We start from the raw sequence: 25505 nt of genomic DNA on the forward strand, positions 1-25505 counted from the left end.
CACACCCTGTGGGTTCTGCTTTTGAAATGTGTGGTCTTCCTTGCCCCAGGATGAAAATATTTCCTCTCCTGACTTCTGAGCCATTTCTCCCTTGTTATAAATTCAGCTGCGAGAAGGAGAAGGGCTGGTTTCTTTGCCTGGTGAACTCCTCTTCATCCTTCATTACCCTGCTCTGATGACCCTTTGCCCTTATGGGGGCTTTCCCTGAATTCCTTCTCTGAGAACACGGGCAGTGGTGATGTTGTCTGCCTTTCCACCAACCTGCGCTTGCAACAATAATGTGGGGCTGGATTTCTCCCGAAATGTGCGACATGTAGTAAGAATTTGTCATTTCAGATAAAGTGAAGTTTGAGGCCAAGCAAGTTATACTGTCCCAGACTTGGCTACAGGACTATATCACAGTGGTTTGCTGGGGTCTGCCTGCCTGACTCTCTGGGCTTCTAGCAGGATCCAGGGGCCATCAGAAACAGCCCGACTCTGGTGGTGCTGGGCAGTTCTGATTATTCATCTGCAGTAGGCACCCTGCCCATATTAGTCCTGCTTTGCTGGGGTCGGGGGGAGGAAGATTCCCCGAACACTCTTCCAAACACTGTTCTCCAGTGGCTCATTGCCAGGTTGGTTTTCCTAGAAACGGAGTCCTGTTACCCTGGCTGGCCCTGGGGAGGGGCGGGGAGGCAGAGGCCCTTGGGTTTTCCTGGGGCACACCCTAATGCTGGGGATTAGCGCTGACCTCACTGGGTTTGGCTGCATCTCCCTGCCTGGGCCTTCCTCTGAACTCTGGTCTTTTGAGGCCAAGGAGGACGGGCTTCATCGAACTTGATCTCCTAAGGCTCACCCAACTCTGGGCCCTTTCTCACTGGGGTCAAGGGCAAGATTGTTAGCACCTGTCCATACCTCCATTTCCTGGCCTATAAAATGAAGTGGGGGAAACGAGCCTGTTCTTGAATAATTGCACCACTGGCCATGTGTACACACACACACACACGCAACACACTAGCATTGCCCAGAGCATGTGCACACAGAGCACACGTCCGCACCACGCATGTGTACCGCACAGTGCATGCCCGCCCAAAACAGCACTGCGCATGCGCGCACCCAGAACGGGTCCACAAGACTGCCATCTGCACTGCACAGCGCATGCGCCAAAGGGGGGGGAAAACCCATCACTGCGCATGCGCACACCTGGTGGTTCTCTGGTTCTTGTCTTCCCATTACCTCCATTTGAGGTCTCAGGTGGTGGTTGAGCAGCATCGCAGGTGAAGGGAAAGGCCAGATGGCTCACCTTCCCAGCCTCCTTTGCCAGCCAGGCTTAGGTAAATGGGATCTTGGAAGGAAACTTCTGGGAAAGATTTTCCTCTTGAATAAAAAGAGAAAGCGAGATTTGGGACACTGTCATGAGAGCAGGAGAAACTTGGCGCTGTTGACGTCCCCCCTGCAGCAGGAGTGCGGGGTGAACAAAGCTCCCCCTCACAAGGGGCCTTGGTGACTGTGTTGTTCAAGTTCTGCCCTAACCCTGAGATGCCTTATCTGGGAACACTGTGTTGTTAGATATGGAGTGGCTTTATGAGAAAGGCTGTGTGTGTGTGTGTGTGTGTGTGTGTGTGTGTGTGTGTGTGTGTGTGCCAGTACTGAGTCTTAAACTCAGGGCCACGCAACTTCTTGGGCTTCTTTGCTTATGGCTGGGGCTCTACGATCTGAGGCACACTTCTGGCCCTGCTTTCTGGCTGGTTATATTGGAAGATGGAATCTCTCAGACTCTTTGGCCAAAGGTAGCCTCAGACCACGACCCCCAGGTCTCAGTCTCCTGAGTAGTTAGAATTCCAAGCGTGAGCCAGTGGTTCCTGGTAAGACTCTATGGGAGAGGGAAGAGCGCCCAGGCCCAGAGTTCAAGCTCCATGACAGCAAAAAAGAAAAGAAAGACTCTATGGGATATTTAATATTTCATGGAATAGTCTGGTTTCAGCAGCTGTAAGTATTCACCTGTGTAGAATATTGTGAAAACCTGCAGTCAGAAAGTATTAGGGCCAGGGTAGAATCTTAGTCTCTTGAGGAACAGGTAACCCTGGTGAGAGGGCTCTCGGTGAATCCATTTTCCTCTCAGATTGCTGGCTGCCTACCAAGCCAAAGACAGCAACACACCTTTTCCTGTTAGCATGTGTTTGGCCTCATGAGTTCTGCTGCTGACATATAGAGAAGAGGATAAACACTTGTAAAAGAAAGCACCAGAGCCAGGTGCCGGTGGCTCACGCCTATCATGCTAGCTACTCAGGAGGCTGAGATTTGGGGATTGCAGTTCAAAGCCAGCCCAGGCAGGAAAGTCTGTGAGATTCTTACCTCCAATGAACCACCAGAAAAACTGGAAGTGGTGCTGTGGCTCAAGTGGTAGAGTGCTAGCCTTGAACAAAAAAACTCAGGGACAGCACTCAGGTCCTGAGTTCAAGCCCCACAACCTACCAAAAAGAAAGAAAGAAAAAAAAAGAAGAGAGAGAGACAGAGAGACAGAGAGAGAGAACAGGAAGCAAGCAAGCACCAGGCTGGTGGTATGACTCAGTGGGTGAATGCTTGGGGAAATGAAGAATGAAATTCTCAGGCCAACTTTCCATTCAGTCTGCACTCTTTAGCCTGGCTCATTAATCCTTGGGCACCTATGGGTAACGTGGTCATGTGATCACTTTGGTTTCGGTCTGCTGTTGGCTGGCAGAGGGCACGCTGTGTATAGCCAGTTATTCGTCAGCATTGCTAACTTGGTTTTGGTCTATGATGAGCTGTCTTGTGCTGGAGACTCTAGCCTCGTGTGGTACTGAGAAATGGGGTGGGGGATGGGCTCTGCTTCTTCTGTTTCAGGTTAATTCTGTGGGCTACAAAACATTTCGTGGGAAAGACCAACGTATGGTGTACTTTTACCACAAGAACCACTGGTCCCTGGGGTAACTGGCATGGTCCTTTTGTACCTTTATACAGCGCTCCGTACTTTTGGCTCTATGGGTCAAAATAAGCTAAAAAGTGAGGGGTGTATTGTCTTCTCACATGCCTGTCATCCTAGCTACTCAAGAGGCTGAGATCTGAGGATCACAGTTCAAAGCCAGCCTGGGCAGAAATCTGTCCATGCGACTCTTATCTCCAATTAACCACCAGAAAACCAGAAGTGGAGCTGTGGTTCTAGTGGTAGAAAATCAGCCTTGAGTGAAAAAGCTAAGGGACAGCACCCAGGCCTTAAGTTAAAGCCCGAGTACGTGTGTGTGTGTATGTCTGTGCACACATATGCCTGTGCACACGTGCACACACACACATTTAATTCTGATTGCTTTTCCCTTACCTCTCCACTCACCATTTTGTGTGTGTGTGTGTGTGTGTGTGTGTGTGTGTGTGTGTGTGTGTGTGTGTGTGTCAGTCCTAGGGTTTGAACTCAGAGCCTGGGTGCTGTCCCTGAGCTTTTTTTTTGGTCCGATCGTGGGGCCTGAACTCTGGGCCTGGGCGCTGTCCCTCAGCCCTTCAGCTCAAGGCTAGCACTCTACCACTTGAGCCACAGTACCACTTCCGGCTTTTTTTTTCCTGCTTATGTGGTGCTGAGGAATCGAACCCAGGGCCTCACGCATGCAAGGCAAGTGCTCTACCACTGAGCCACCTTCCCAACCCTCCCTGAGCTTTTGTGCTCAAGGTTATTGCTCTACCACTTGAGCCACACGTCCACACCTGGTGTTTTGGTAATTAATTGGAGATAAGAGTCTCACAGACTTCCCTTCCTTAGTTGGCTTTGAATAGTGATGCTCAGATCTTAGCCTCTTTGTCTAGCTTGGATTACAGTCGTGAGCCACCAGTCCCTGACTCCTTCTAATGGCAATGGCCAGGAGGTATTTAAGTCTGTGAGTGTTTTTCCCTAGATCTTCCTTCTCCTGCCCAGCTCCTCCCAGAGGGCTCCTCTCAGAGCATCTGGATGCAGGCTTTTCCAAGCCTTTGTCCAGGGGAGGGTTTGGTGGTTGATTTTCAGTGTCGGCTTTGTAGGGTCATTGATCTCTAGCTCTGCTCCTGTCCTTTCTCTCAGGCTCAGATGTGCCTCCTAAGCTTCCCTTGGGGGTGCCTACATCTAGCATTTTTTTTGACCCCTTAAACCTCAAAACAGGTTCCGGTGGCTCACGCCTGTTATCCTAGCTATTCAGGAGAGGTATGCCTGAAGATCCCATGATCTCAGTTTAAAGCCAGCCTGAGCAGGAAAGGCTGTGAGACACTTATCTCCAAGGAACCACCAGAAAACTGGAAGTGGCACCTGTGGCTCAAAGTGGTAGAGCACTGGCCTTGAGTGAAAGAGCTCAGGGACAGCAGCCAGGCCCTGAGTTCGAGCCCCATGACTGACAAAACTCAACACACATACCCTGTCAGGGGGTGTGGCCTGGCAGTGGTAGGGGGCCTGGTGGGGTGTGGCCTGGGAGAGGAAGCCATCACTCAACACACACACACCCTGTCAGGGGGTGTGGCCTGGCCGGGTAGGGGTCTTGTGGGGGTGTGGCCTGGGGGGAGGAAGCTGTCACTGGGCATGCGCCTTTATGGTGATGCTCTGTTCCCAGACTCTTTCTCTGAGTCTCTCAGCTTCCTGGCTGCCGTGAGGTGTGCAGCTCTGTTGTTACCTGCAACCTGGACCACTCAACCGGAGCTGAAGAAATGAGAAAAGTCAGAGAGAGAAAGAGAGGAAAGAAAGCAGGGACCAGGGGATTGAGTGCTCACCAGCTTTTGAACTCCAGGTTTTCATAAGCAAGCTTCTTTATTAGGTTTAGGATGGGGAAGGGTTACCATGGGTGAATGCAGAAAACAAGGCATCCATCTGGTTATTTATAATCATAGAGAGAAAACATACATACACACACACACACACACACACACACACACAGAGACACAGAGAAGAGAGAGAGAGAGAGAGAGAGAGAGAGAGAGAGAGAGAGAGAGAGAGAGAGAGAGAGAGAGAGAGAGAGAGAGAGAGAGAGAGAGAGAGAGGGAGGGAGGGAGGGAGGGAATGAATGGCTCTGTTACTGTTTTGGGGGTGAAGACTACAGCCCAGGCATAATGAAGACATGTTTTCCAGTTTTTAGCCTTCCAAGTACTGATTGGGCAGCCTTCCAACCTCTTAACCCTTTTCTGGTCTCACAGCTCAGCTTTAGAGTTTCCTGTCCAGTTCCCCTTTTCCTCACCCAGTGCTCCATGATGCTTTGCCCCATCCTGGCTCAGACACAACAGAATCAAGGGATTGTGCGCTGAAACCTCAAACCCTGAGCAGAAAGAAACCTTTCTTCTCAGAGGAGAAACAGCGGCTCATACCTGTAATCCTAGCTACTCAGGAGGTTGAGATCTGAGGGTCACGGTTCAAAGCCAGCCTGCACAGGAAAGTCTGTGAGACTCTTATCTCCAGTAAATTACTCAGAAAAACCTGGAAGTGGTGCTGTGGATCAAGTGGTAGAGTGCTAGCCTTGAACACAAAGAGGCTCAGGGATAGCATCCAGGTCACAAGTTCAAGCCCCAGGATGGGGGGGGGGGAAAGATGGCTTAGTGATAGAGTGCTTGCCTAGCATGCATGATGCCCTGGGTTTGATTCCTCTACACCACATAAACAGAAAATGCTGGTAGAGTGGTAGAGTGCTAGCCTTTAGCAGAAGAAGCTCAGACACAGTGCCCAGGCCCTGAGTCCTAGCCCCAGGACTTGCAAAAAAAAAAAAAGGAGGTAACCTTTCTTCTCTGAAGTTGTTGGTCTCAGGTGTTTTGTCACAGTAATGTAAAGGTGACCAATACATGTGGCTTAAAGACTCAAGAGACTAAACCTCTGTTCATGTGCTTCTCCGTCTTAGGAGGTGAAGGCCCAAGAGCCCAGAGAAATGCTGGTGTTAAAGCCAAGCTGGAAAGTCTGCAGCTCTGAGGTCCAAGATCAGGAGACCTGGGAGTATGCACCAGCTCCAGGACAGAGGTTGATTCATCTTTTCTCTGTTTCCATTCCATGCAGGCCCTCGGGTGATTGGATGTGTCCCACCATATTGAAGATGTGTCTCCTGTATCCATCCTACTCCGACTGCAACTTAGTCCTCCCCAGAAACAGGCTCATTGGCAAATCCAGTCCCATTCATACCAGAAATGAATGCTCACACTCACTCACTTACCCAGACTCCTCTGTGGCTGATTGATTCAGTTCTGGTCAATAAGAAATAGCCTGGGGAAGGGTAAAACTCTTGGTGGCTCATGCCTGTAATCCTAGCTTCTTAGGAGGTTGACATCTGGGGGCAGGGAATGTGGCTTACTGGTAGAGTGCTTGCCCAGCATGCATGAGGCCCTGAGTTTGATCACATAAATGTAATATTGATAAAAATAAAAGGAAAATAACAATTAAAATTATTTAAAAAAAAAGAAGGTTGAGATCTGAGGATCAAGGTTCAAAGCCAGCTGGCCAGGGAAGTTTGTGAGATTCATATCTCCAATTAACCACCAAAAAGCTGGAATCAGAGCTGTGGCTCAAGTGGTAGAGCTCCAGACTTGAGCAAGGAAGGCTTAAGGATAGTGCCCAGCTCCTGAGTTCAAACCCCAGTACACACACACACACACACACACACACACACACACACACGCGTACACAAAAGAATGTTAGATGTGCAGTAGGTGAATGAATCTCAAACGTTCCCTGGAGACTTTATTAAACAGGAGGGTCTTAGATTCACCTGCTAGAGGTCTGAAGCCACCAGCCCAGTGATGACATTGGCAAGATCATGTTCAGAAAACTCTCCTGTGAGCCGGGCGCCGGTGGCTCACACCTGTAATCCTAGCTACTCAGGAGACTGAGATCTGAGGATTGTGGTTCAAAGCCAGCCTGGGCAGAAAAATCCATGAGACTCTTATCTCTAATAAACCACCAGAAAACCGGAAGTGGCACTGTGGATCAAGTGGTAGAGTGCTTACCTTGAGCTGAAGAGCACAGGGACAGCGCTCAAGCCCAGAGTTCAAGCCCCACAATCAACAAAAGAAAAAAAAAAACAACTCTCGTGTGATAAGAACAGCCACCGTGATTCAGAATCTCTTCCTTCCAAGCCTGATGGTTTTGATTAGCTTGCTCTGAATTCAGTCATGGATGGATTTGCTTTAACTTGGTCAGGAAATCACTATCATCTTGTATCTTATCTGGAGATCTTTTCCCTGGCAAGTTTGCTGTCACTTTGAGAGTCAAGAGCTAAGAAATCCTCAAAGCAGGGGCCTGAGAAGAGAGAGAGAGCAGGTACAGCAACTGCTACCTAAATTTCCCTGCTCTGATGGACTTGTTACTCACAGCAGTTAGTTTTTGGACACTTGTCTTTTCTCTCTCTCTCTCTCTCTTTTTTTTCCTGTCAGTCGTGGGGCTTGAACTCTGGGCCTGGGCGCTGTCCCTCAGTTCTTCAGCTCAAGGTGAGCACTCTATACCTGAGCCACATGCAACTTCTGGTTTTCTAGTGGTTTATTGAACATAAGAGTCTCATGGACTTTCCCTGCCCGGGCTGGCTTTGAACTGTAATCCTCAGGTCTCAGCATTCTCAGTAGCTAAGATTACAGGTGTGAGCCACCACTGCCCGGAGTGACACTTTCCTATCAAGGCTAGCCATTGGTTTGCTCAGATGATCTGGCATAAAAAGAAGACAATGGATCAGATGTCTACGGTCACAGCTATTCAGTAGGCTGAGAAGAGGGAGGTTCATTAAGCCCAGGAGTTCAGAGCCAGCCTGAACTGGTGACAAAACCAAATCTATCTGTTAAAAAAAAAAAAGGCGGGGGGGGGTTTGGGTCACTGGGAATGTGTCTTAGTGGTACAGTGCTTGCCTAGCATGCATGAAGCCCTGGGTTCAATTCTTCAGTACCACAGAAAATGTCAGGAGTAGTACTGTGGCTCAAGTAGTAGAGTGCTGAGAGCAAAAGAAGATCAAGGACAGTGCCCAGGCCCTGAGTTCAAGCCCCAGGACTGGCAAAACACCCAAACACACACACACACCCCATTACCACCACCACCACCAACAACAACCACAACAATAAAAACAGCAACAACAACAACAATGAAAACAAGATCTGATGATCGTGGTTCAAAGCCAGCCTGGGCAGGAAAGTATAGGAGATGCTTATCTCCAATTAACCACCAGAAAACCAGAAGTGGCGCTGGTGCTCAAAGTGGTAGAGTGCTAGCCTTGAGCAAAAGAGCCCGGGGATAGCCCAAGCCCTGAGTTCAAACCCCATGACCAACAAAAAGCAAAAACCCCAAACAAAAAACTCCTGGTAGTCCTGGGGCAGGACCTATATTATAGTTTGGGTCTGTAACGTACCTCTGAAGTCTCAGCTGTTAAAGTTGTGTTCCCAGAGCAGTGCTACAGGGAGGTTGTGGAACCTTTAGAGGTGGAGCCTGGTGAGAGGTCTTTAGGTCATTGGGATATGCTACCAAAGGAGAATGGCTTCCACTTTCTCTCTCTCTTCCTTACTGATCTGGTGAACAGCTCTGGTCCCTGTGCCCTTCACCCACAGGAGCCAAAATGAATCATGTTTTCTTCGTAAGTTGATGGTGTCAGGTGTTTGTCCTAGTCACAGGAAGCTGGCTAGCACACACTTTGATGGAAGGAAGGAAGCACAAAACCACTGTGAGCTGAAGATGGGTAAGTATATATATTTAGAATTATTAATATGGAAATAGTCCAAACCTTAAGAAATGATAGTGTTTGCTGGGATAATTTAGTTATATGGAAACTTTGCTTAGAATAATATTCGATGATGGTAGATAAACATGGTTGTAACCACATCCAAATTATACATTTGTCCATATAAATATGTATGTGCATATATATATATTTAAATTTAATAAAATTAATTTTTTGTGCCAGTCATGTGGCTTGAAACCAAGTGCCTGGGTGCTGTCTCTGAGCTTTTTTTGCTCAAGGCTAGTACTTTTCTGAGTAGTTTATTCGAGGTAAGAGCCTCATGGATTTTCGTGCCTGGCCTGGCTTTGAACCGCAATCCTCAGATCTCAGCCTCCTGAGTAGCTAGGATTACAGGCGTGAGCCAACAGTATCCAGCTTGTGTGTGTGTGTGTGTGTGTGTGTGTGTGTGTGTGTGTCTGACTATGCTTCAATAGGATCAACTTTCTTATATCTTGAATCTTCATTATCCCAGGCTCAATTGTTCTAAAAAATTGTTTTTGATTATATGTAAAGTAAAACATGGTCTTGAAGCAAAGTGAAGAAACAAGAAAGAGCCTGGTGACTCATATCTGTAATCCTCGCCTCTCAGGAGGCTGAGATCTAGAGAATAGATATTTGAAGTCAGCCCAGACAAGAAAATCTGTGAGACTCTTACCTCCAATGAACCACCAAAAAGCCAGCAGTGGCGCTGTGGCTCAAATGAGAGTGCCAGCCTTGAGCAAAAAAGTTCAGGGCCCTGAGTTCAAGCCCTAGGACTGGCACCAAATTAAAAAAAAAAAAACTGAAGGAAAACTCTTTAGGAAATGGAAATGTTCTGTGTCTTGATTTGGGCTAAACACCCATGAGGGGCTCCCGAGGGGCAGGGGGGCGGGAAACCGATGTTTCTACATTGATGGGATTTGCATTGTGTTCTGTATCTTGATGGGATTTGCATTGCACAGGTGAAGGCATTTTGACAAAACTCACCAAAAGGTATCATTAAGATCTGTATGTTTCATTGTATGAGCCTGGAGACTCATAGCTGTAATCCTAGCCTCTTAGGAGGTAAGATCTAGAGGATACTTGTTTGTAGTCAGTCCAGACTGGAAGAGCCATGAGACTCTTATCTCCAATGAACCACCAAAAAAGCCAGAAGTGGAGCTGTGACTCAAGTGGTAGAGTATCAGCCTTGAGCTAAAAACCAAACCAAAAACGACGATGATGATGATGATGACGACAACAAGAACAAAGCAACCTCAGGGACAGTGCTTAGGTTCAATCCCTAGAATCAGCATGATAAAATTTTACGCAAATATTATATGAAATGTGCTTTTGTGGTTTCAGTTTAAAACTACAAGTTGGATATCTCAGTTTTCTTATTTATTTTTTTTTCCTTCAGAGACTGGCAAGGTTGCAGAATGTCTCTGGCATACAAGAGAGTTCCTCCACCCAGATGCCTATCAATGAGATTGGTACATGTGATTTCTCAAGTTTAGAAACACCAGCTCATCCTCCAGGGTGGCTACAACACACACACACACACACACACACACATTGGAATGTAAAACTTTTTTCACCTGTGGAAATCATTTCTTTTTCTTTTGGGGAAGGATTGGTTGGCACTTCCATTATTTTTTTTTTCTTTTTCTTTTGTGGGGCTTGAATTCAGGGCCTGAGCACTGTCCCTCAGCTCTTCAGCTCAAGAATAGCTCTCTACAATTTGAGCCACAGTGCCACTTCCAGTTTTCTGATGGTTAATTGGAGATAAGAGTCTCACGGACTTTGCTGCCTGGGCTGGCTTCGAACTGTGATCCTTAGATCTCACCCGCCTGAGTAGCTAGAAGTATAGGTGTGAGCCACCAACGCCAAGTCCCCTGACTTTTTTTTTTTTTTTTTTTTTTTGCTGGACCAGGGGCTTGAACTCAGATCCTAGGTGTTGTCTTTGAGCTACTGTGTTCAAGGCTAGTGCTCTACCACTTGAGCCACAGTTCTACTTCTGCCTTTTTTTTGCTGGCTCTTTGGAGATAAAGTCTCACAGGTTTTTCTGCCCAGGCTGGCTTTGAAATGTGATGCTCAGATCTCAGTCTCTTGAGTAGCTAGGCTGACAAGTGTGAGCCACCTGCTTTCTTCCTTTCGTTTTTATTTCCAACTAACAGGTACTAAAAAGAAAGGTGATTTCTTTAAGTCTTCATATGCATTGTGCAATGTCTGGTTCAACTTATCCTCTTAAATTTATAGTGTTTGTTTTTGGTTTATTTTTTATAACTTTATTATTTTTTTAAAAACTATAAGTGTAAAAACAACAAAAACAGAAAAGCTTTGCACTTCCTGCCCCTTTCCTCAGAAGCAGGGCAGTTACTAATTTAAGGTATAGCCTTTGGTGTGGCCTGGCTGCTTTTGGTGTCTCTGTTGTTGCATTTTTTTTTTTTAAATTGTACTGCCTTGTGGTTCAAGAATGTGGTCTAGTTTCTTTGGAATGTACTGAAGGCTTCCTTTGAGGCCCCTCCATTCTGTCTATTCCAAGAATGTGTGATAAGAAGAGCTTTCAAGGTTGTGCTTCTACACTGCAAGCCTCCCTCACTTCCTCTCTGACCCCTTCTAGTGGGCTTTGTTCCTCCGCTTCCCTCAGCCTCCTCTCCAGCCAAGGCCTGGGCTGCCTCTCTTCTGCATCACACAGGGTAGGCTGTCAGAAGGACAGAGTGAAATGTCTTGGGGCAGTCAGCCCAAGGCCTGGCACACAGAAGGCTCCAATGAATGTTCCCTGAGCTCACAGGGAGTGTGCTGGCATTGGAGTGGAGGTCATGCTACACAGCCTGAGGGGTTCCATCTTACCTTTTGATTTCCAATCTCTTGTTATTTTGGTATTCCTCCTAACCTAAATCACTGAATCCACTTTCCTGGGGCTTCCGTTCTTGAGTCTCAGAACTCAGGGTTTCACTTTTTTCATTTAAGGCTGGCACTCTACCACTTCACACACACACACACACACACACACACACACACACACCTTCCAGCTTTTTGCTGTTTCATTGGAGAGAACAGTCTTAGGGACTTTCTTTTCTGACTGGCCTGGAACCTCTACCCTCAGATCTCAGTCCTCTGAGTAGCTAGGATGATGTGAGCCACGCTCTGGGGGACTAGGATTATTCTCCGCCTTCTGTAACTCAACAGAGGAGGAAAGGAGGCTGAGGTCATGTAGGTTTCTCAAGCCTGTAGGGGTGGGGAGGCCGAGGACGGAGGGGAGCTACCTTCACACAGATACGTCGGAGCACCGGAGTCATCTGCTCCCTTGCTGGGCTGCACACCGGGCCATTTCTGGTTTGGAACATACTTGAAGCCACCGCCATTAGAAGCCTCCTTTGACTTGACCACAATTCTTCAGTGTGTGTGTGTGTGTGTGTGATGGTCCTGAGTGTGTGTGTGTGATGGTCCTAAGTGTGTGTGTGTGTGATGGTCCTGAGTGTGTGTGTGTGTGATGGTCCTGAGTGTGTGTGTGTGTGATGGTCCTGAGTGTGTGTGTGTGTGATGGTCCTGAGTGTGTGTGTGTGTGATGGTCCTGAGTGTGTGTGTGTGATGGTCCTGAGTGTGTGTGTGTGATGGTCCTGAGTGTGTGTGTGATGGTCCTGAGTGTGTGTGTGTGTGATGGTCCTGAGTGTGTGTGTGTGATGGTCCTGTGTGTGTGTGATGGTCCTGAGTGTGTGTGTGTGTGATGGTCCTGAGTGTGTGTGTGTGTGATGGTCCTGAGTGTGTGTGTGTGATGGTCCTGAGTGTGTGTGTGATGGTCCTGAGTGTGTGTGTGTGTGATGGTCCTGAGTGTGTGTGTGTGTGATGGTCCTGTGTGTGTGTGATGGTCCTGAGTGTGTGTGTGTGATGGTCCTGAGTGTGTGTGTGTGATGGTCCTGAGTGTGTGTGATGGTCCTGAGTGTGTGTGATGGTCCTGAGTGTGTGTGTGTGATGGTCCTGAGTGTGTGTGTGTGTGATGGTCCTGTGTGTGTGTGATGGTCCTGAGTGTGTGTGTGTGATGGTCCTGAGTGTGTGTGTGTGTGATGGTCCTGAGTGTGTGTGTGTGTGATGGTCCTGTGTGTGTGTGTGTGATGGTCCTGAGTGTGTGTGTGATGGTCCTGAGTGTGTGTGTGTGTGATGGTCCTGAGTGTGTGTGTGTGTGATGGTCCTGTGTGTGTGTGATGGTCCTGAGTGTGTGTGTGTGATGGTCCTGAGTGTGTGTGTGTGATGGTCCTGAGTGTGTGTGATGGTCCTGAGTGTGTGTGTGTGATGGTCCTGAGTGTGTGTGTGTGTGATGGTCCTGTGTGTGTGTGATGGTCCTGAGTGTGTGTGTGTGATGGTCCTGAGTGTGTGTGTGTGATGGTCCTGAGTGTGTGTGTGTGTGATGGTCCTGTGTGTGTGTGTGATGGTCCTGAGTGTGTGTGTGTGTGTGTGTGAGATGGTCCTGAGGCCGGAGCTCGCGTGCCCAAGGCGGGCGCTTTACCCCTCGAGCCACAGCTCCACTCTGGCCTTGTGGTGGCCCACTGGAGATCAGAGTCTCCCAGACTTTTCCGCCCCGGCTGGCTTCGAACCGCGATCCTCAGCTCTCAGGCTCCGGGGTCGCCACCTTCGCGCACCGAGGAGCCGGGTCGCAGGCTGCCGAGGGGAAACCGAGGCCGGGGGCAGGGCGGCGGCGTGCGGCTGCCGGGGCTGAAGCCCGGGATGCACGCGCGGTCGCCCCCGTTTCCGGTCCGGGCAGCACGCGGGCGGCCGCGCAGCTCTTCCCGCAAGTTCCGCGAAACGCGCGGGAAACAGCGCCCCTGGCAACTCCGCCTCCAGACCCCCGCGTCGCCATGACAACGGCGCGGGCGGGTGGGAAAAGGAATTGCGTCATGCAGGGGGGGGTGGGACTATTCGTCTAGACGTTGACCAATTAGATGCACCGCGTGTGCACCCGCCCCGCCCCCGAAGGAGGGTCTGAGGGCGACTTCCGGGAACAACCGCCTGCGCTGCCTGGGGCTTCCCGGCGCCGTGGAGGGTAACGGGAGCGGGTTCGGGGGGGTTGGGGCGACGGGGCCGGCAGGGACGGGGCGAGGCCCCCCGGGAGGAGGACGGGGGCGGGTGAGGCCGGCCTTGGCGGCGAGGCTCCCACGGGGAGGCCGCCCCGGCTGCTGTGACGGAGTAGTGTGGAGCTGCGGGTTGTTGGGACTTCTCCATGCTGATCGGGGAAACTGAGGCCCGCGGAGGCCGCGGCCTGGACCTCGGCACGCATTGGGTCCTGGAGTCGTTATTCACCCCCTGTCTCCCCCTCCAGGGACCCGGGAGTTTCCAAACTGATCTCAAAAAATTGGGAGCAAGTTTCCAAACCAATTCTGTGTCTGAGATGATGTGAATTTCATCCTCACGGGGGAGGGGGGTGGGGGGGTAGGGGTGGGGTAGGGGTGGAGTGGGGGGGGGTGATCAAAACTTGATGGTTCTTTTTTCTTTTGCTGGCCCTGGGTTGGTGATGGCCTTGAGAACAGGAAGTGTGACTTTGGCTGGCTCTATCATTGACTATGTCCTCAGATCCCTTCTTTCTAAAATGGGGGTCCTTGTTGCTTTCCCAGCCACGTTCAGTGGGGTGAGGGAAGCTGCAGGTCATTCACGGGCCCGCGTGAGGGGTGTGTGCTGGGTTTATTACACATGGGTTACTTGAGTAGGTAAGAGATGCCTGTTGGGGAACCCCTCTCATTCAGTCTTCTCTTCAGGAGTACTCTGCTTTCCCTCCTCTGCCAACCAAATGGCTGCATTTCAAACCTGTCTACATTCTCCCCCTTAACATTTATGCTAGCTGATTCTTTGCACATCTTTCCATCTTTACGTTTTTATTTATTGGGGTTTGAACTCAGGGCCTTGTGTTTACTAGATAAGAGCTCTACCACTTGAGTCACGCCTCCAGCCCTTCTCGCTTTTATTTTTCAAGTAGAATCTCTTTTCTTTCCTGACCAGACTGAACCTTGAACTTCCTACTTAAACTTCCTGTGTAGATGGATACAGGTGTAGGTACTACCTGCCTAGATTGAGATCTCATGGCTTTTGTTTTGAAGTGTAGCTGGAGATAAGAATCCAAAGTACTTTCCTGCCCAACTTCCAACTCCATTAGATCTCAGCCTCCCGAGTAGCTGGGATTATAGGCGTGAGCCACTGGTGCTCAAGAATTTTTGTTGTTGGTAATGGTACTGGAGCTTGGAATCAAGGCCTGAGTGCTGTTCCTTAGCTTTTGTCTCAAGGCTGGCACTCTACCACTTGAGTAAAAGCTTCACTTCTGGATTTTTGTTGGTTAATTGGATATGAGTGTTGCAGACTTTTCTTCCTGGACTGGTTTCAAACTTTGATCCTCTGGACTCAGCCTAAATCCAGAGCCCAGAACTAACCATCATCCCTGAAAGTAACCATATCTCTGTTGTGGTTGTCTTTGGTGGTCTGTCCTTTTCCATGACCTTGATGGATAGCTTTAAGTGTCTCCTGCTGGAGATCTGAAGGGAATCAGGGCTGCCGTGGTCCTCGTTTGTCCCCATGGTCAGACCACAGTGACAACCACTCCATGGTCCCATAGTAGATGACTTTCTACAATAGAAATTGGTCAGTGTCACCTTCCTGTCTGGAAGCCTTGGTTTCAGAATTTGTAGGATAAAATTCATATTCCAGACTGGAGCATGTTGTGCACTTGTTCCCTGGCAGACAGAAGGGTTGCTCAGCACAGCCAGGCCTTTGACCAATTGACAGGACCCCCACTGTCAAGCGGCTGGCTGCCTGTGGGGCAGAGGAAGAGGAGGCCTGAGCCCAACCTCTGTGGTTTGGGTGACTGGCCAGTACCATCCCTGGGGGCCACAAAGAGCAGAAGTGGAGGCGGAAGGGTAGAGGATGCTGGAAGGAGAGGCTGAGTCTTACCCAGAATTTGTTTTTTGTACAGGTGGAGATATTCTGGAACTGTCTAGCAGGCATTGGGAGCAACTGACCACTGCTAGCTGGTGGCAGGGGTGGGGGAGGTAGAGGTGGGGAAAGAGGGCACTGAGGAGAGGCTTTCCCATGTCCCATGTGCCTGCTGGGGTCTGGCAGCCTTAGACATTGAATTTACTTCAGCTTTCTGCTCAGTCTTTCTGCACTATGCTTCAGGTAACTAACACATTGCTTTTCAGATCATGGAGTCTCCTGAAGTGAAGGTTAGCACCTCAGCATCCCCGGCCCCACTGCAGCCAGAAGCTCCTGGAAAGGTGCCGGGGCCCAGGGATCCCTTCCTTTTTTTTTTTTTGGTGCTGGTCCCTGAGGTAGAGCTTGGGCACTATCTCTGAGCTGAGCATTGCTAACACCACTTGAGCCACAGCTCCACTTCTGGCTTTTCTTTTCATTTTCATTTTTGGTGGTTCATTGGAGATAGAAGTCTCATGAACTTTCCTACCCAGGCTGGTGTTGAACAGTGATCCTCAGATCTCAGCTTCCTGAGTAGCTGGGGTTACAGGCGTGATCCTCTGGCACCTGGCCCAGGATCCCTATTTTTAACATGCAAGTGAGGAAACCATTAAGATGACGCAGGTCTGGGAAGCCCCGGTGTGCGCCCTGTGGCTAGCTCCACACCACACTCGGTTCCCGCGGCAGGACCAGGTGTTTAGATCAGAGCATGCGCTGTACGTTTATCAGCCCCCATCTCTGTGGTCTGGAACGATAATGGTGTTATTAGAGAGCAGGCACTATGAAGACAGTACGCAGGCTCCCTGCGAGGTGCGAGCGCTCTGGGGAGAGAAGAAGAATCCTGAGTACGGCCTAGCAGTTGGTAAGCAGCCAACGCGGTTGTGATTTTTCAGGGAGAACACGAGGCCCCCGCTCAGTCTGCCCAAGGCCATAGCCCGGGTAAGTGACGCGGAGACTGGTGAAGGCCTTTGCCCTGCCCGCCCGCCCGCCCCCACGCCTGCCCCTGGGTCAGCCAGGGAGGGTGCGCCCCGTGCCTCCAGCTCCCGTGCCTCCAGCTCCCGTGTCTCCAGCTCCCGTGTCTCCAGCTCCCGTGTCTCCAGCTCCCGTGTCTGTCTCCAGCTCCCGTGTCTGTCTCCAGCTCCCGTGTCTGTCTCCAGCTCCCGTGTCTCCAGCTCCCGTGTCTGTCTCCAGCTCCCGTGTCTCCAGCTCCCGTGTCTGTCTCCAGCTCCCGTGTCTGTCTCCAGCTCCCGTGTCTGTCTCCAGCTCCCGTGTCCTCCAGCTCCCGTGTCTGTCTCCAGCTCCTGTGTCTTCCAGCTCCCGTGGCCATGCAGGGCGGCGCGCGGCGCGCGGGCGTCCCGGGCGACAGCGTCATGACGGACGTGCACCGGCGCTTCCTGCAGCTGCTGATGACCCACGGCGTGCTGGAGGAGGGGGACGTGCGGCGCCTGCAGAAGCACTGCTACCAGGTCCACGACCGTGAGTGCCGCCCCAGCCCCCCGCGGCCTTCCCGCGCCCACCCCCTGCCCGCGTAGGCCACACTCAGCCCCGTAGACGGCAACTTGGACTTGGCCCGGAAGCTGGGAGGTGGTGGTTCGGTTGCGAGCCTGCGGAGGGGCGGGGTCGCCGCTGATTGGCCAGGGCAGTAGAGCCTGGGCGGGCTTGCGAATGAAACCGGAAGTCGGAGTTCCCGGGCGCTCGTCCTTGCTCTGAGCACGAGGCCTGGGGAGTGAGCATCGAGGATCGGGGACTCGGCCCCGCTGCGTCGTCTTTGCTAGTTCTGATGCGGGGCAGGGGAAGTGGCAGGTTCTTGCTCTATAGTTTTGCCTTTCTCTTTGTACTTTTTTTTCAAAAGAAAACTGTAGAACAAAAACAGGCAAGGTGAGCCGAGTCGACAGTGGTGAGGAAGGGGATGTGGGAGTCTGGGGAGTCTGCAGGACAGGGGCGGAGTGGAGCAGGGCTGAGGGCGAGGAGGAGGGCAGCGTGGAGCCGAGAAGCACTGGTTCCTTGATGATAAAGAAGGGTCCCAGTGCCCTGCGCAGTCAGATCCATGGAGAATGGGCGTGCACCATGCAGGACCGGGTTAGGGATTTGGGGGGTCCTGCGCAGAGAAGCCCAGCACCCTGTGTTTACTGGGATGCACCCCACCTTGGGAAGGTCCAGACAGGATGTGATGTATGGGGGGAAAGGCGGAAGCCTGTCCATGTAATGCGCAGGCCTCTGAGGTTTGCAGTGTCATTGGTGCGGCCTGGCAGAGCTGGCTGGCTATAGATAACGGAGCTGTGGCTGCCTGCTGCCTTTGTTCTGAGTGTGACCATGAGTCCTGTCCACCTTGCCGCTCTTGTCTTTGAAGAGTCACTCAGTGGTCTCCAGACACTGGGGGAAGACTCTTATCTAGGGTGTGGGTTATCTGTACTATGGGTTCACCAGCTTCCTTTTAGTTTGTCTTGTAAGTGATTGTGGGCTTCCAGGTTGATGGGAAGTTTTACAGTTCAGTACCTGGAGTCAGAATGAAAGTGTTTTTGCCTCTTTTTAACCTTTGAAGCTGTTATGATCTTATTTAGGAAAGTCCTGTAGACCGTGTCTAGGAGCACTCCTTGCCTGTGGACAGTCCAAGGCCACCAGGGGGACTGGTAGCTCCAGATAGCACATGGTACAGATAGCCGCTGTGTCTTCCTGGGGTTGCTGTACCCATGCACCGGCGATAAGAGATGGACACAGCTGCCAGGCAGTGACAGATGTGTGGACTCCGTAGTGCTGTAATGCTCTGCCCCTCACTGATTGACTGTGGGAAGCCATACCCAAACACAGTGGGAGTGTCACACGTTGGATTAAGACATTTCAAACTCTGGAAGCGCAGTGATATAAGCCAGAAGCGGTGCTGCGTGCCTGGAGTTCCAGCAGTATGCCTGGAGGCTGAAGCAGTTTGTTTGAGCTCAAGGCCAGCCTGGCAACATAGCAAAACCCTTTTGTTGTTGTTGTTGTTGTTGTCAGTTGTGGGTCTTGAATTTAGGTTTTGGGTGCTGTCCCTGAGCTCTTTCACTGAAGACTAGCATTCATCACTTTGAGCCATAGCTCGACTTCCGGTTTTCTAGTGGTTAGTTGGAGATAAGAATCTCACAGAGAGGGCTCGGGAGGTGGCTCAGTGGTAGAGCGCTTGCCTTGCATGCCTGAGGCCCTGGGTTCGATTCCTCAGCACCACATAAGCAAAAAGAAAAAAGCTGGAAGTGGCGCTGTGGCTCAAGTGGTAGAGCGCTAGCCTTGAGCTGAAGAGCTGAGGGACAGCGCCCAGGCCCAGAGTTCAGGCCCCACGACAGACTTGTCCCCCCCAAAAAAAGAATCTCACAGACTTTCCTGCCCAGGCTGGCTTCAAATTGTGATCCTCCTCCTGAGTACCTAGTATGAGAGTTGTGAGCCATCAGTGCCCAGCTAAGATCTTTTAAAGAAAATGGATTACAGGCTTATGACGGTCATCCCAGGTACTGGAGAGGCTGAGGTAAAGATGAAGATTCAAGTCAGCTTAGGTAGGAAAGTCTGTGAGACTATCTCCAATTAACCAGCAAAACTGGAAGTAGAACTGTGGCTCAAGTGGTAAAGCACCATCCTTGAGCACCATCCTTCAGCGCTAGGGGCCCTGAATTCAAGCCTCAGAAGCAGCGTGTGTGTGCGCACACACACACACACACACACACACACACACACACACATGACAAGAAAACACTTTTTTTTTTGGTTGGTCATGGGGCTTGAACTTTGGGCTTGGATGCTGTCCCTGCACTCTTTAGCTCAAGGCAAGCGCGCTACCGTTTGAACCACAGCACCACTTCCAGTTTTCTAGTAGTTTATTGGAGATAAGAGTCTCATGGACTTTCCTGCCCGGACTGGCTTTAAACCACGATCCTCACATGTCAGCCTCCTGAGTAGCTAGGATTACAGGTGTGAACCACTGGTACCCGGCTCACTTTTTAGAATGAAAAGAAACATAATCGTAGGGAAAATATTTGCAAATCGTGTCCATGATAAATGGCTCATATCCAAACATAGAGCACTCTAAGAACACAACAAGAAGAAAACATTCAACCTGATTTTAAAAAATAGAGGAGGTTGGGTGGGGGGAGGGGGGAGGCGGGGAAGGGAAGTGAAGGGTAAACAAAGGAGGAGGCTGCAATGCTTGGTAAGAAAAGTATGCATTATCCTGCCCATGTAATTGTACCCCCTCTGTACAGTATGTTCCCAAATAAAATAAAATACAATTAAAAAAAAAATAGAGGAGGTTTGAGGAGATAATTCCAGCAAGTTTTTGCAGATCGCACATAAGCAATGAAAATCTTCCTTAATGTTACGCGTTAAGGCAATGCAAATGAGCAGCACAGGGCATTGAGTAGCTGGCTTCACCCAGGCTGCGATGGAGGGGTGGGAGGGGGCGCAGAGCCTGGGAGGCCAGCTCACACTCGGGGTACAGGGTGGTGTGTGGGCTCAGAAGAGGACTAGGGCCACTGGACAGCACAGATGTAGCCAGCTGGAGTGATCTCTAGGACAGGAGAGGGGCATACGACTGGGCACCAGCCCCGATCTGGGTCCTGATAAAGTACAGGAGGAGCCAGATGCCTAGGCTGACTTGGTCAGCACCGGGCAGCTCTGTCCTGGTGTCTGGCTGGAGGTGCAGGCTGGTTTGGGAGCAAGACAGAGAAGGCTCAGGTGTGGTGGTCCTTTGCAGGGTTGGAGCTTGCTGGTTGGAGGTGGGCCTGCCTACTGCTTTCTAGAAGCTGCCATTACGGGGGAAGCCAGCCCCTGGAGTCTGGGCCACGTTTGCTAGAGCTGCGTGCGACCTTCCTTGAGGTGCAGTGGTAGGATAAGCGTGGTCATCTGCTCCCTCCAGCTGCTCCAGGCCCTGCAGCGGGAGAGCTGTACACTGCTTTAAACCCCCCGTGGAGCCCTCATGGGAGGCCTTTGGTGGGCAGCGAGGTTTCCCAGAGCAGCGGTGCCATGCAGGGCCTGTGCAGCTGCAGTGGGCAGTACCTGTGCTCTGACCAGGAGATGGCACTTGCGCAGGGCGCCAGCCACCTCCGTCTCCCCTGCACAGCTCCCATTGGCCTCAGGAGGGCACCAGAGGGGTGGTCAGGGGTCACGGAGCCCTTCGGGAGGCTGGGGTACGGGTCACCTCCTCTATGATCACTGGTCATGTGTTGGGTCAAAGGGGAGTGCATACCAGCCATGCCAGTAGCTGGGATTTGCTGAGAACAGCTGACCTGTTCCCTGATGATTCAGGGGGACGTGGCTCCGTGAGCCAGTCAGCAGGACTGGTGATGGGCAGGGCTGGACACAGGGTTACTGCACACCCACGAGTGGCATGTGCCCCCCCCAACAGTGCTGCCCCGAGTGCCCTCTCCCTGCCTTGGTGTCTGTGTGCTTGGGAGTGCCATTTGTGGAGAGGCTTCTCCTCCCTGCCCCAGTCCCTCTGTCCTCGCTTCCGTCCTTCCTGATCCCCCACCCCCTGCGGGCCGAGCTGGCCAGTCAGCCCCGCATGATGGAAAATCCACTGTCCAAAGAGGGGAGAGGGCCGTGGGGGCCCCGTACCCATCAGCCAGTGTGGTGCAGGTGAGCTGATCTGCCTCTCACCACGGCACGCTGCCCACTTCTCAGACACGACCGCCTGTCCACGGAAGCCTTCCTGGTCACTGTCCAACTCATGGCCACGTGCCAGCTGCTGGCCCAGACTGTTCCTGGCGATCCTGTGATCTTGGGCGAGCCCCGCCCCTTCCTGCCCCAGTGTGCTGAGAAAGAGCCGAACGCCTTCCCAGCTTGTCTGAGGGTGGCTAGAACCCATGCCCTGCCCCGCCCCTAGCCACCAGCCTCTGGCCTTTGCCAGTTCAAGAGCACCATTCCCCCAGGCGTCTGCTGAGAGCTGGAGCTGACAGGACCCCGGGGCTCCCTGCGCCCTCTGCTCCCAGACCACCCAGGGACCTGCTCTTCAGTCCAGCCCAGGGCCTGGCTGGCTCCCTCCCTCCATGGCTCTCCATCTCAACTGGGCCCTGTACCCCTAGATGAGAGGGCTGAAGCCCCATGAGTTAGCCCATGGTGGTGTTCTTGTTTTCTGCCTAAAAATAACACTTTCCATCTTGGGTGACTGCTTTAGAACAAAACAGTTGGGCAGCGCCCAGGCAGCAGACTTCCTGACTGAGTGCCAGATGCTCACGTGTGCAGTGAAGCCCCCGGGCAGCCTTGGGGCATGGGCCCCCCCGATGTGGCAAGATTAAGTAACATTGGTATTTAAGACAAAAGGAGAAAATACATCCTCAGTAGAAGGAGCAGCGTGTTGAAGTGAACTGGAGAAAAGGCCTGGCTGAGGCCCATCCTTAACGGCCCAGTCCATCCATCACATGCTTCAGCCCAAGGGATGGAGCACGGCCCCTCCCCCTCCCCGCCTCCCCTCCCCCCTCCTCTCCCCGGAGTGTTTGCTGGGGACAAAGCTGCAGGTGCAGAGGTGATGGTCCTGGCATCCAGTGTGTGGAATGAGCCTGGGCTTGCTCTGCAGGAGCCTGTGTGGCACGTTCCCAGGACTGGGGATCTGGAGTCAGGCAGGCCCAGGCTCGGTGTCCAAGTTAGGGAAACTCCAAGCAAGTTATTTTATCTCCCTGCGCCTGTTGTGTATAGACAGGACGTTAATAACTCACCCTCAGAAGCACAGCCTTGGTCTTTGTGCGTGAGGGAGTAGGGCCAGAGCAGTGTAGCCAGAACGAGGCTGGGACTCCTGGAAGGGTGTGGACACGTGAGGTCGGAGGTGCGCAGGCAGAGGGGGCTCATCCAGGGCCGCACAGGTGGTCCCGCCCCCCCCCCCCTTTCAGGGGTCCCCTGGGCCCTCTGTGTCCCTCCATCCTCAGTAGGCCTCAGATCGTCTCTGAACATGGCAGGGCAGCCCGGGGCCCTGGTGGGGCTGGGTGGCCGTGGAGTGGCAGTGACCCAGCCTGGCCTCTGTGCTGAGGCTCCCATTGTGCCTGTTTATTTCCAGGCAACGCTCCCGTGGAGAAGCTGGAGGATTTCATCAACACCATCAACAGCGTCCTGGAGTCCTTGTACATAGAGATCAAGAAAGGCGTCACCGAAGATGACGGGAGGCCCATTTATGCGCTGGTAAGGGTGAGGCAGCGCCCTCCAGTGGTGTGCTCGGGCGCTACAGCTGAGCTGCTGGATGGAGGCCTCTTGTGCTTGGGGTGGGGTTGGGGGAGTCTGTATGAGAATTAACTCTTCACGAAGGGCCCACCCTGAGCACTGTGAGCACTTCACTTTTTAGGTCAATCTTGCTACAACTTCTGTTTCCAAAATGGCCACCGATTTTGCTGAGAATGAGCTGGATCTCTTTAGGAAGGCCGTAAGTATAGGAACTCCTGTTGCCCACTGGCCGGGGGGCCATGAGAACAGGAACCCGCAGGTGCCCGGTGCCCCTCGTGGGAGCGGAGGTGCTGGGGACGCTGGGGACGGGCGGAGGAGCGGCCGAGTCCCGTCGGCATGGGCAGCCCCGTGCCGGCTGCCCCGCTTCGCCGACCCCTGTCACGAGCCACGCACCCACCACCCCCTCTTCCAGCTGGAGCTGATCATTGACTCAGAAAGCGGCTTTGCTTCTTCCACCAACATTTTGAACCTGGTGGATCAGCTGAAAGGTAAGAAGATGAGGAAGAAGGAGGCGGAGCAGGTGCTACAGAAGTTTGTGCAGAACAAGTGGCTGATTGAGGTATGTGCTCTGGAGCCAGGCTCACTTCGCAGCCCTCTCCCCCACGTTTTGTGCAGCTGACCCCTGTGGGTGGGTCCCTTACCTGCTGTGAGGCCCTCAGTGGCCCTGAGACGACTTGGGTCCCAGATGCCACCGGCATTAGTGGCTCAGCTGACAGCTCCCCCAGGCTTTTGGGTTCCAGGGTTTATGAACTGAGCACTCACGGCAGGGCACCTAGTTATGAGTGTGGATCCAGTGCCTGACCTGGGTGTGTGCACACGTCACTGGGCTTGTGGGAGGAGAGAGGAGAGGAGCAGGAAGGAGAGTCACCTCCTGGGGTCATTCCCCCCCGGGTAAGGGGCTGGCGTCTCCAGCTCTGGTGAGCAGGACAGAAACACAGGGTCACTGGGGGGGGGGGTGCTGGCTCCTGGGAGAGCCCTGCCCAGTGTGGGAGAGGCTTTTGGTCCGTTCCCAGCATGGCCTCTTCCAGCTGCCCCCTGGCCTAGGTGGCTCCCTCACAGTCCCACGCTGCTTTTGTGCCCAGTGCTGCCCAGGAGGTTGGGTGCAGCGGGTGTGGGGGTTCCCGGGGGGGCTGCCTCCTTGCCCAGGCCCTGTGCAGATGGAGATGTCCCATCACAGAAGGCACAGCCAGGGGCTGAGATCTGGAAGCAGGGCATCCCCAGCTGCCGTCTCGGGCTCTGCCTCAGTTTCTCTCGTTTGTTGTCTGGGGCTGTGGTAGAGCGCACACTCGTGTGTTTTGGGTGTGGGGCTGGGGACTGGCGGGGAGCGTGGCGCTGAACACGGGGCATGGCTGGTTCTGCGCCCACAGAAGGAAGGCGAGTTCACCCTGCACAGCCGCGCCATCCTGGAGATGGAGCAGTACATCCGCGAGACGCACCCCGACGCCGTGAAGACCTGCAACATCTGCCGCGGCCTCCTCATCCAGGTGCCTGCGGGGGCGGGGCCTCCTCCCGGTGCCCCAGAGGGCAGAGGGCAAAGGGCAGAGGGCACTGCCCCTCTCCACAGGCTCCCACAGATCTTGCAGCACATAACTTGTTACCTAGGCGTTCTTGTGGATGTCTTCCTGGGTCCACTGGTGTTTTTGTCACGCCCCTCTGCCATGCTTTGAGGGGTCACAGCCATCCGGCTGGAGCTGGGCATTTATGGTTGTTTTTTTTTGCCAGGCCTGGGCTTGAACTCAGGGCCTGGGCACTGTCCCTTAGCTTCTTTTGCTCAAGGCTAGCACTCTACCACTTGAGCCACAGTGCCACTTCTGGCCTTTTCTGTGTATGTGGTACTGAGGAATGGAACCCAGGGCTTCATGCATGCTGGGCAAGCACTCTGCCACTGAGCCACAGTCCCAGCCCTACGTTTCCTTCTTTTAACAACTTACTTCATAACCACCCCAGTGCGTCTCCAGCACGGTGCGCGCAGGCCAGGCGGCCTGGGATCGTGTGCGGGGAGGTCTCGCTATGGCGTGGGACGCTTCCGGGAGCTGCTCCGAGGTGTGCCGGGTGGGAGGTGCGTGTCAGCTAGTCGTCCTCTCGTTGCAGGGCCAAAGCTGCGAGACGTGCGGCATCAGGATGCACTTGCCGTGCGTGGCCAAGTACTTCCAGTCCACTGCCGAGCCTCGCTGCCCCCACTGCAATGACTACTGGCCCCACGAGATACCAGGTGCGCGGCCCAGGGCCACGGGGCAGGGGGCGCCGGCGAGGGCCGGGGTCTTGAGCCTGAAATGCTGCAGAAACTCGAGTGCCTGCCCCTCACGGTGCCTGTTCCGCCTGCTCTGTCCACAGAAGTCTTCGACCCCGAGAAGGAGAGGGACGCGGGGGTCTCCAGGACCAGCAGGAAGTCCCTGCGGGCCAGGCAGCACTAGCCGCCCTGGGCCTCTCTGCCCGCCAAGCACCACCTTTGCTCTCTGTGTTCCTGTGGACTCTGGAATAAACCCGCCCTGTGGGGTTGCTGCGCCTGCGCTGCTGCCGTGGGAGACTTGTGCCAGGGATGGGCCTGGTTCTGAAGCCTGCCCTGTCCTGCCCCACCCGGGGGCCTTTCCCTGCTGTACCATCAGGACTTGACTGGCTCAGGGCTGGAGGCATGGCTCACCGGGCAAGGCCCCGAGTTCAAATCCCACATACTTCCCAAAAAGAAAAAGGGCTTGATCAACCGCTGGTCTGTAGTTGGAGCCCTGGCCTCCGCCTCCTAGCGCGTCAGGTTCT

The 25505-nt window shown here is 52.8% G+C and overlaps 1 protein-coding gene across 4 annotated transcripts; it reads left to right on the forward strand.

The window, feature by feature from the left end:
• Positions 1-13589: 13589 nt before the first annotated feature.
• Positions 13590-25257, forward strand: Nsmce1 (NSE1 homolog, SMC5-SMC6 complex component). 4 transcript variants are annotated; one of them, XM_070004298.1, is made up of 10 exons: positions 13636-13674; positions 15815-15889; positions 16478-16523; positions 16899-17060; positions 22591-22712; positions 22873-22950; positions 23164-23310; positions 24119-24235; positions 24843-24963; positions 25086-25257. In XM_070004298.1, the coding sequence occupies exons 2-10, from the start codon at positions 15818-15820 to the stop codon at positions 25163-25165; spliced, it is 945 nt and encodes a 314-aa protein (XP_069860399.1). In that variant the 5' UTR covers positions 13636-13674; positions 15815-15817; the 3' UTR covers positions 25166-25257. The 4 variants fall into 4 exon arrangements, with proteins under 4 accessions (XP_069860396.1, XP_069860397.1, XP_069860399.1 ...); XM_070004295.1 differs by lacking the exon at positions 15815-15889 and having other exon boundaries at positions 13590-13674; XM_070004296.1 differs by lacking the exon at positions 15815-15889 and having other exon boundaries at positions 13596-13674; positions 16883-17060.
• The last annotated feature ends 248 nt before the right edge of the window (positions 25258-25505 follow it).

Source organism: Dipodomys merriami, unplaced genomic scaffold (genome assembly GCF_024711535.1).
Source record: "Dipodomys merriami isolate MVZ:Mamm:240054 unplaced genomic scaffold, mDipMer1.0.p SCAF_62, whole genome shotgun sequence".
NCBI lineage: Eukaryota > Metazoa > Chordata > Mammalia > Rodentia > Heteromyidae > Dipodomys > Dipodomys merriami.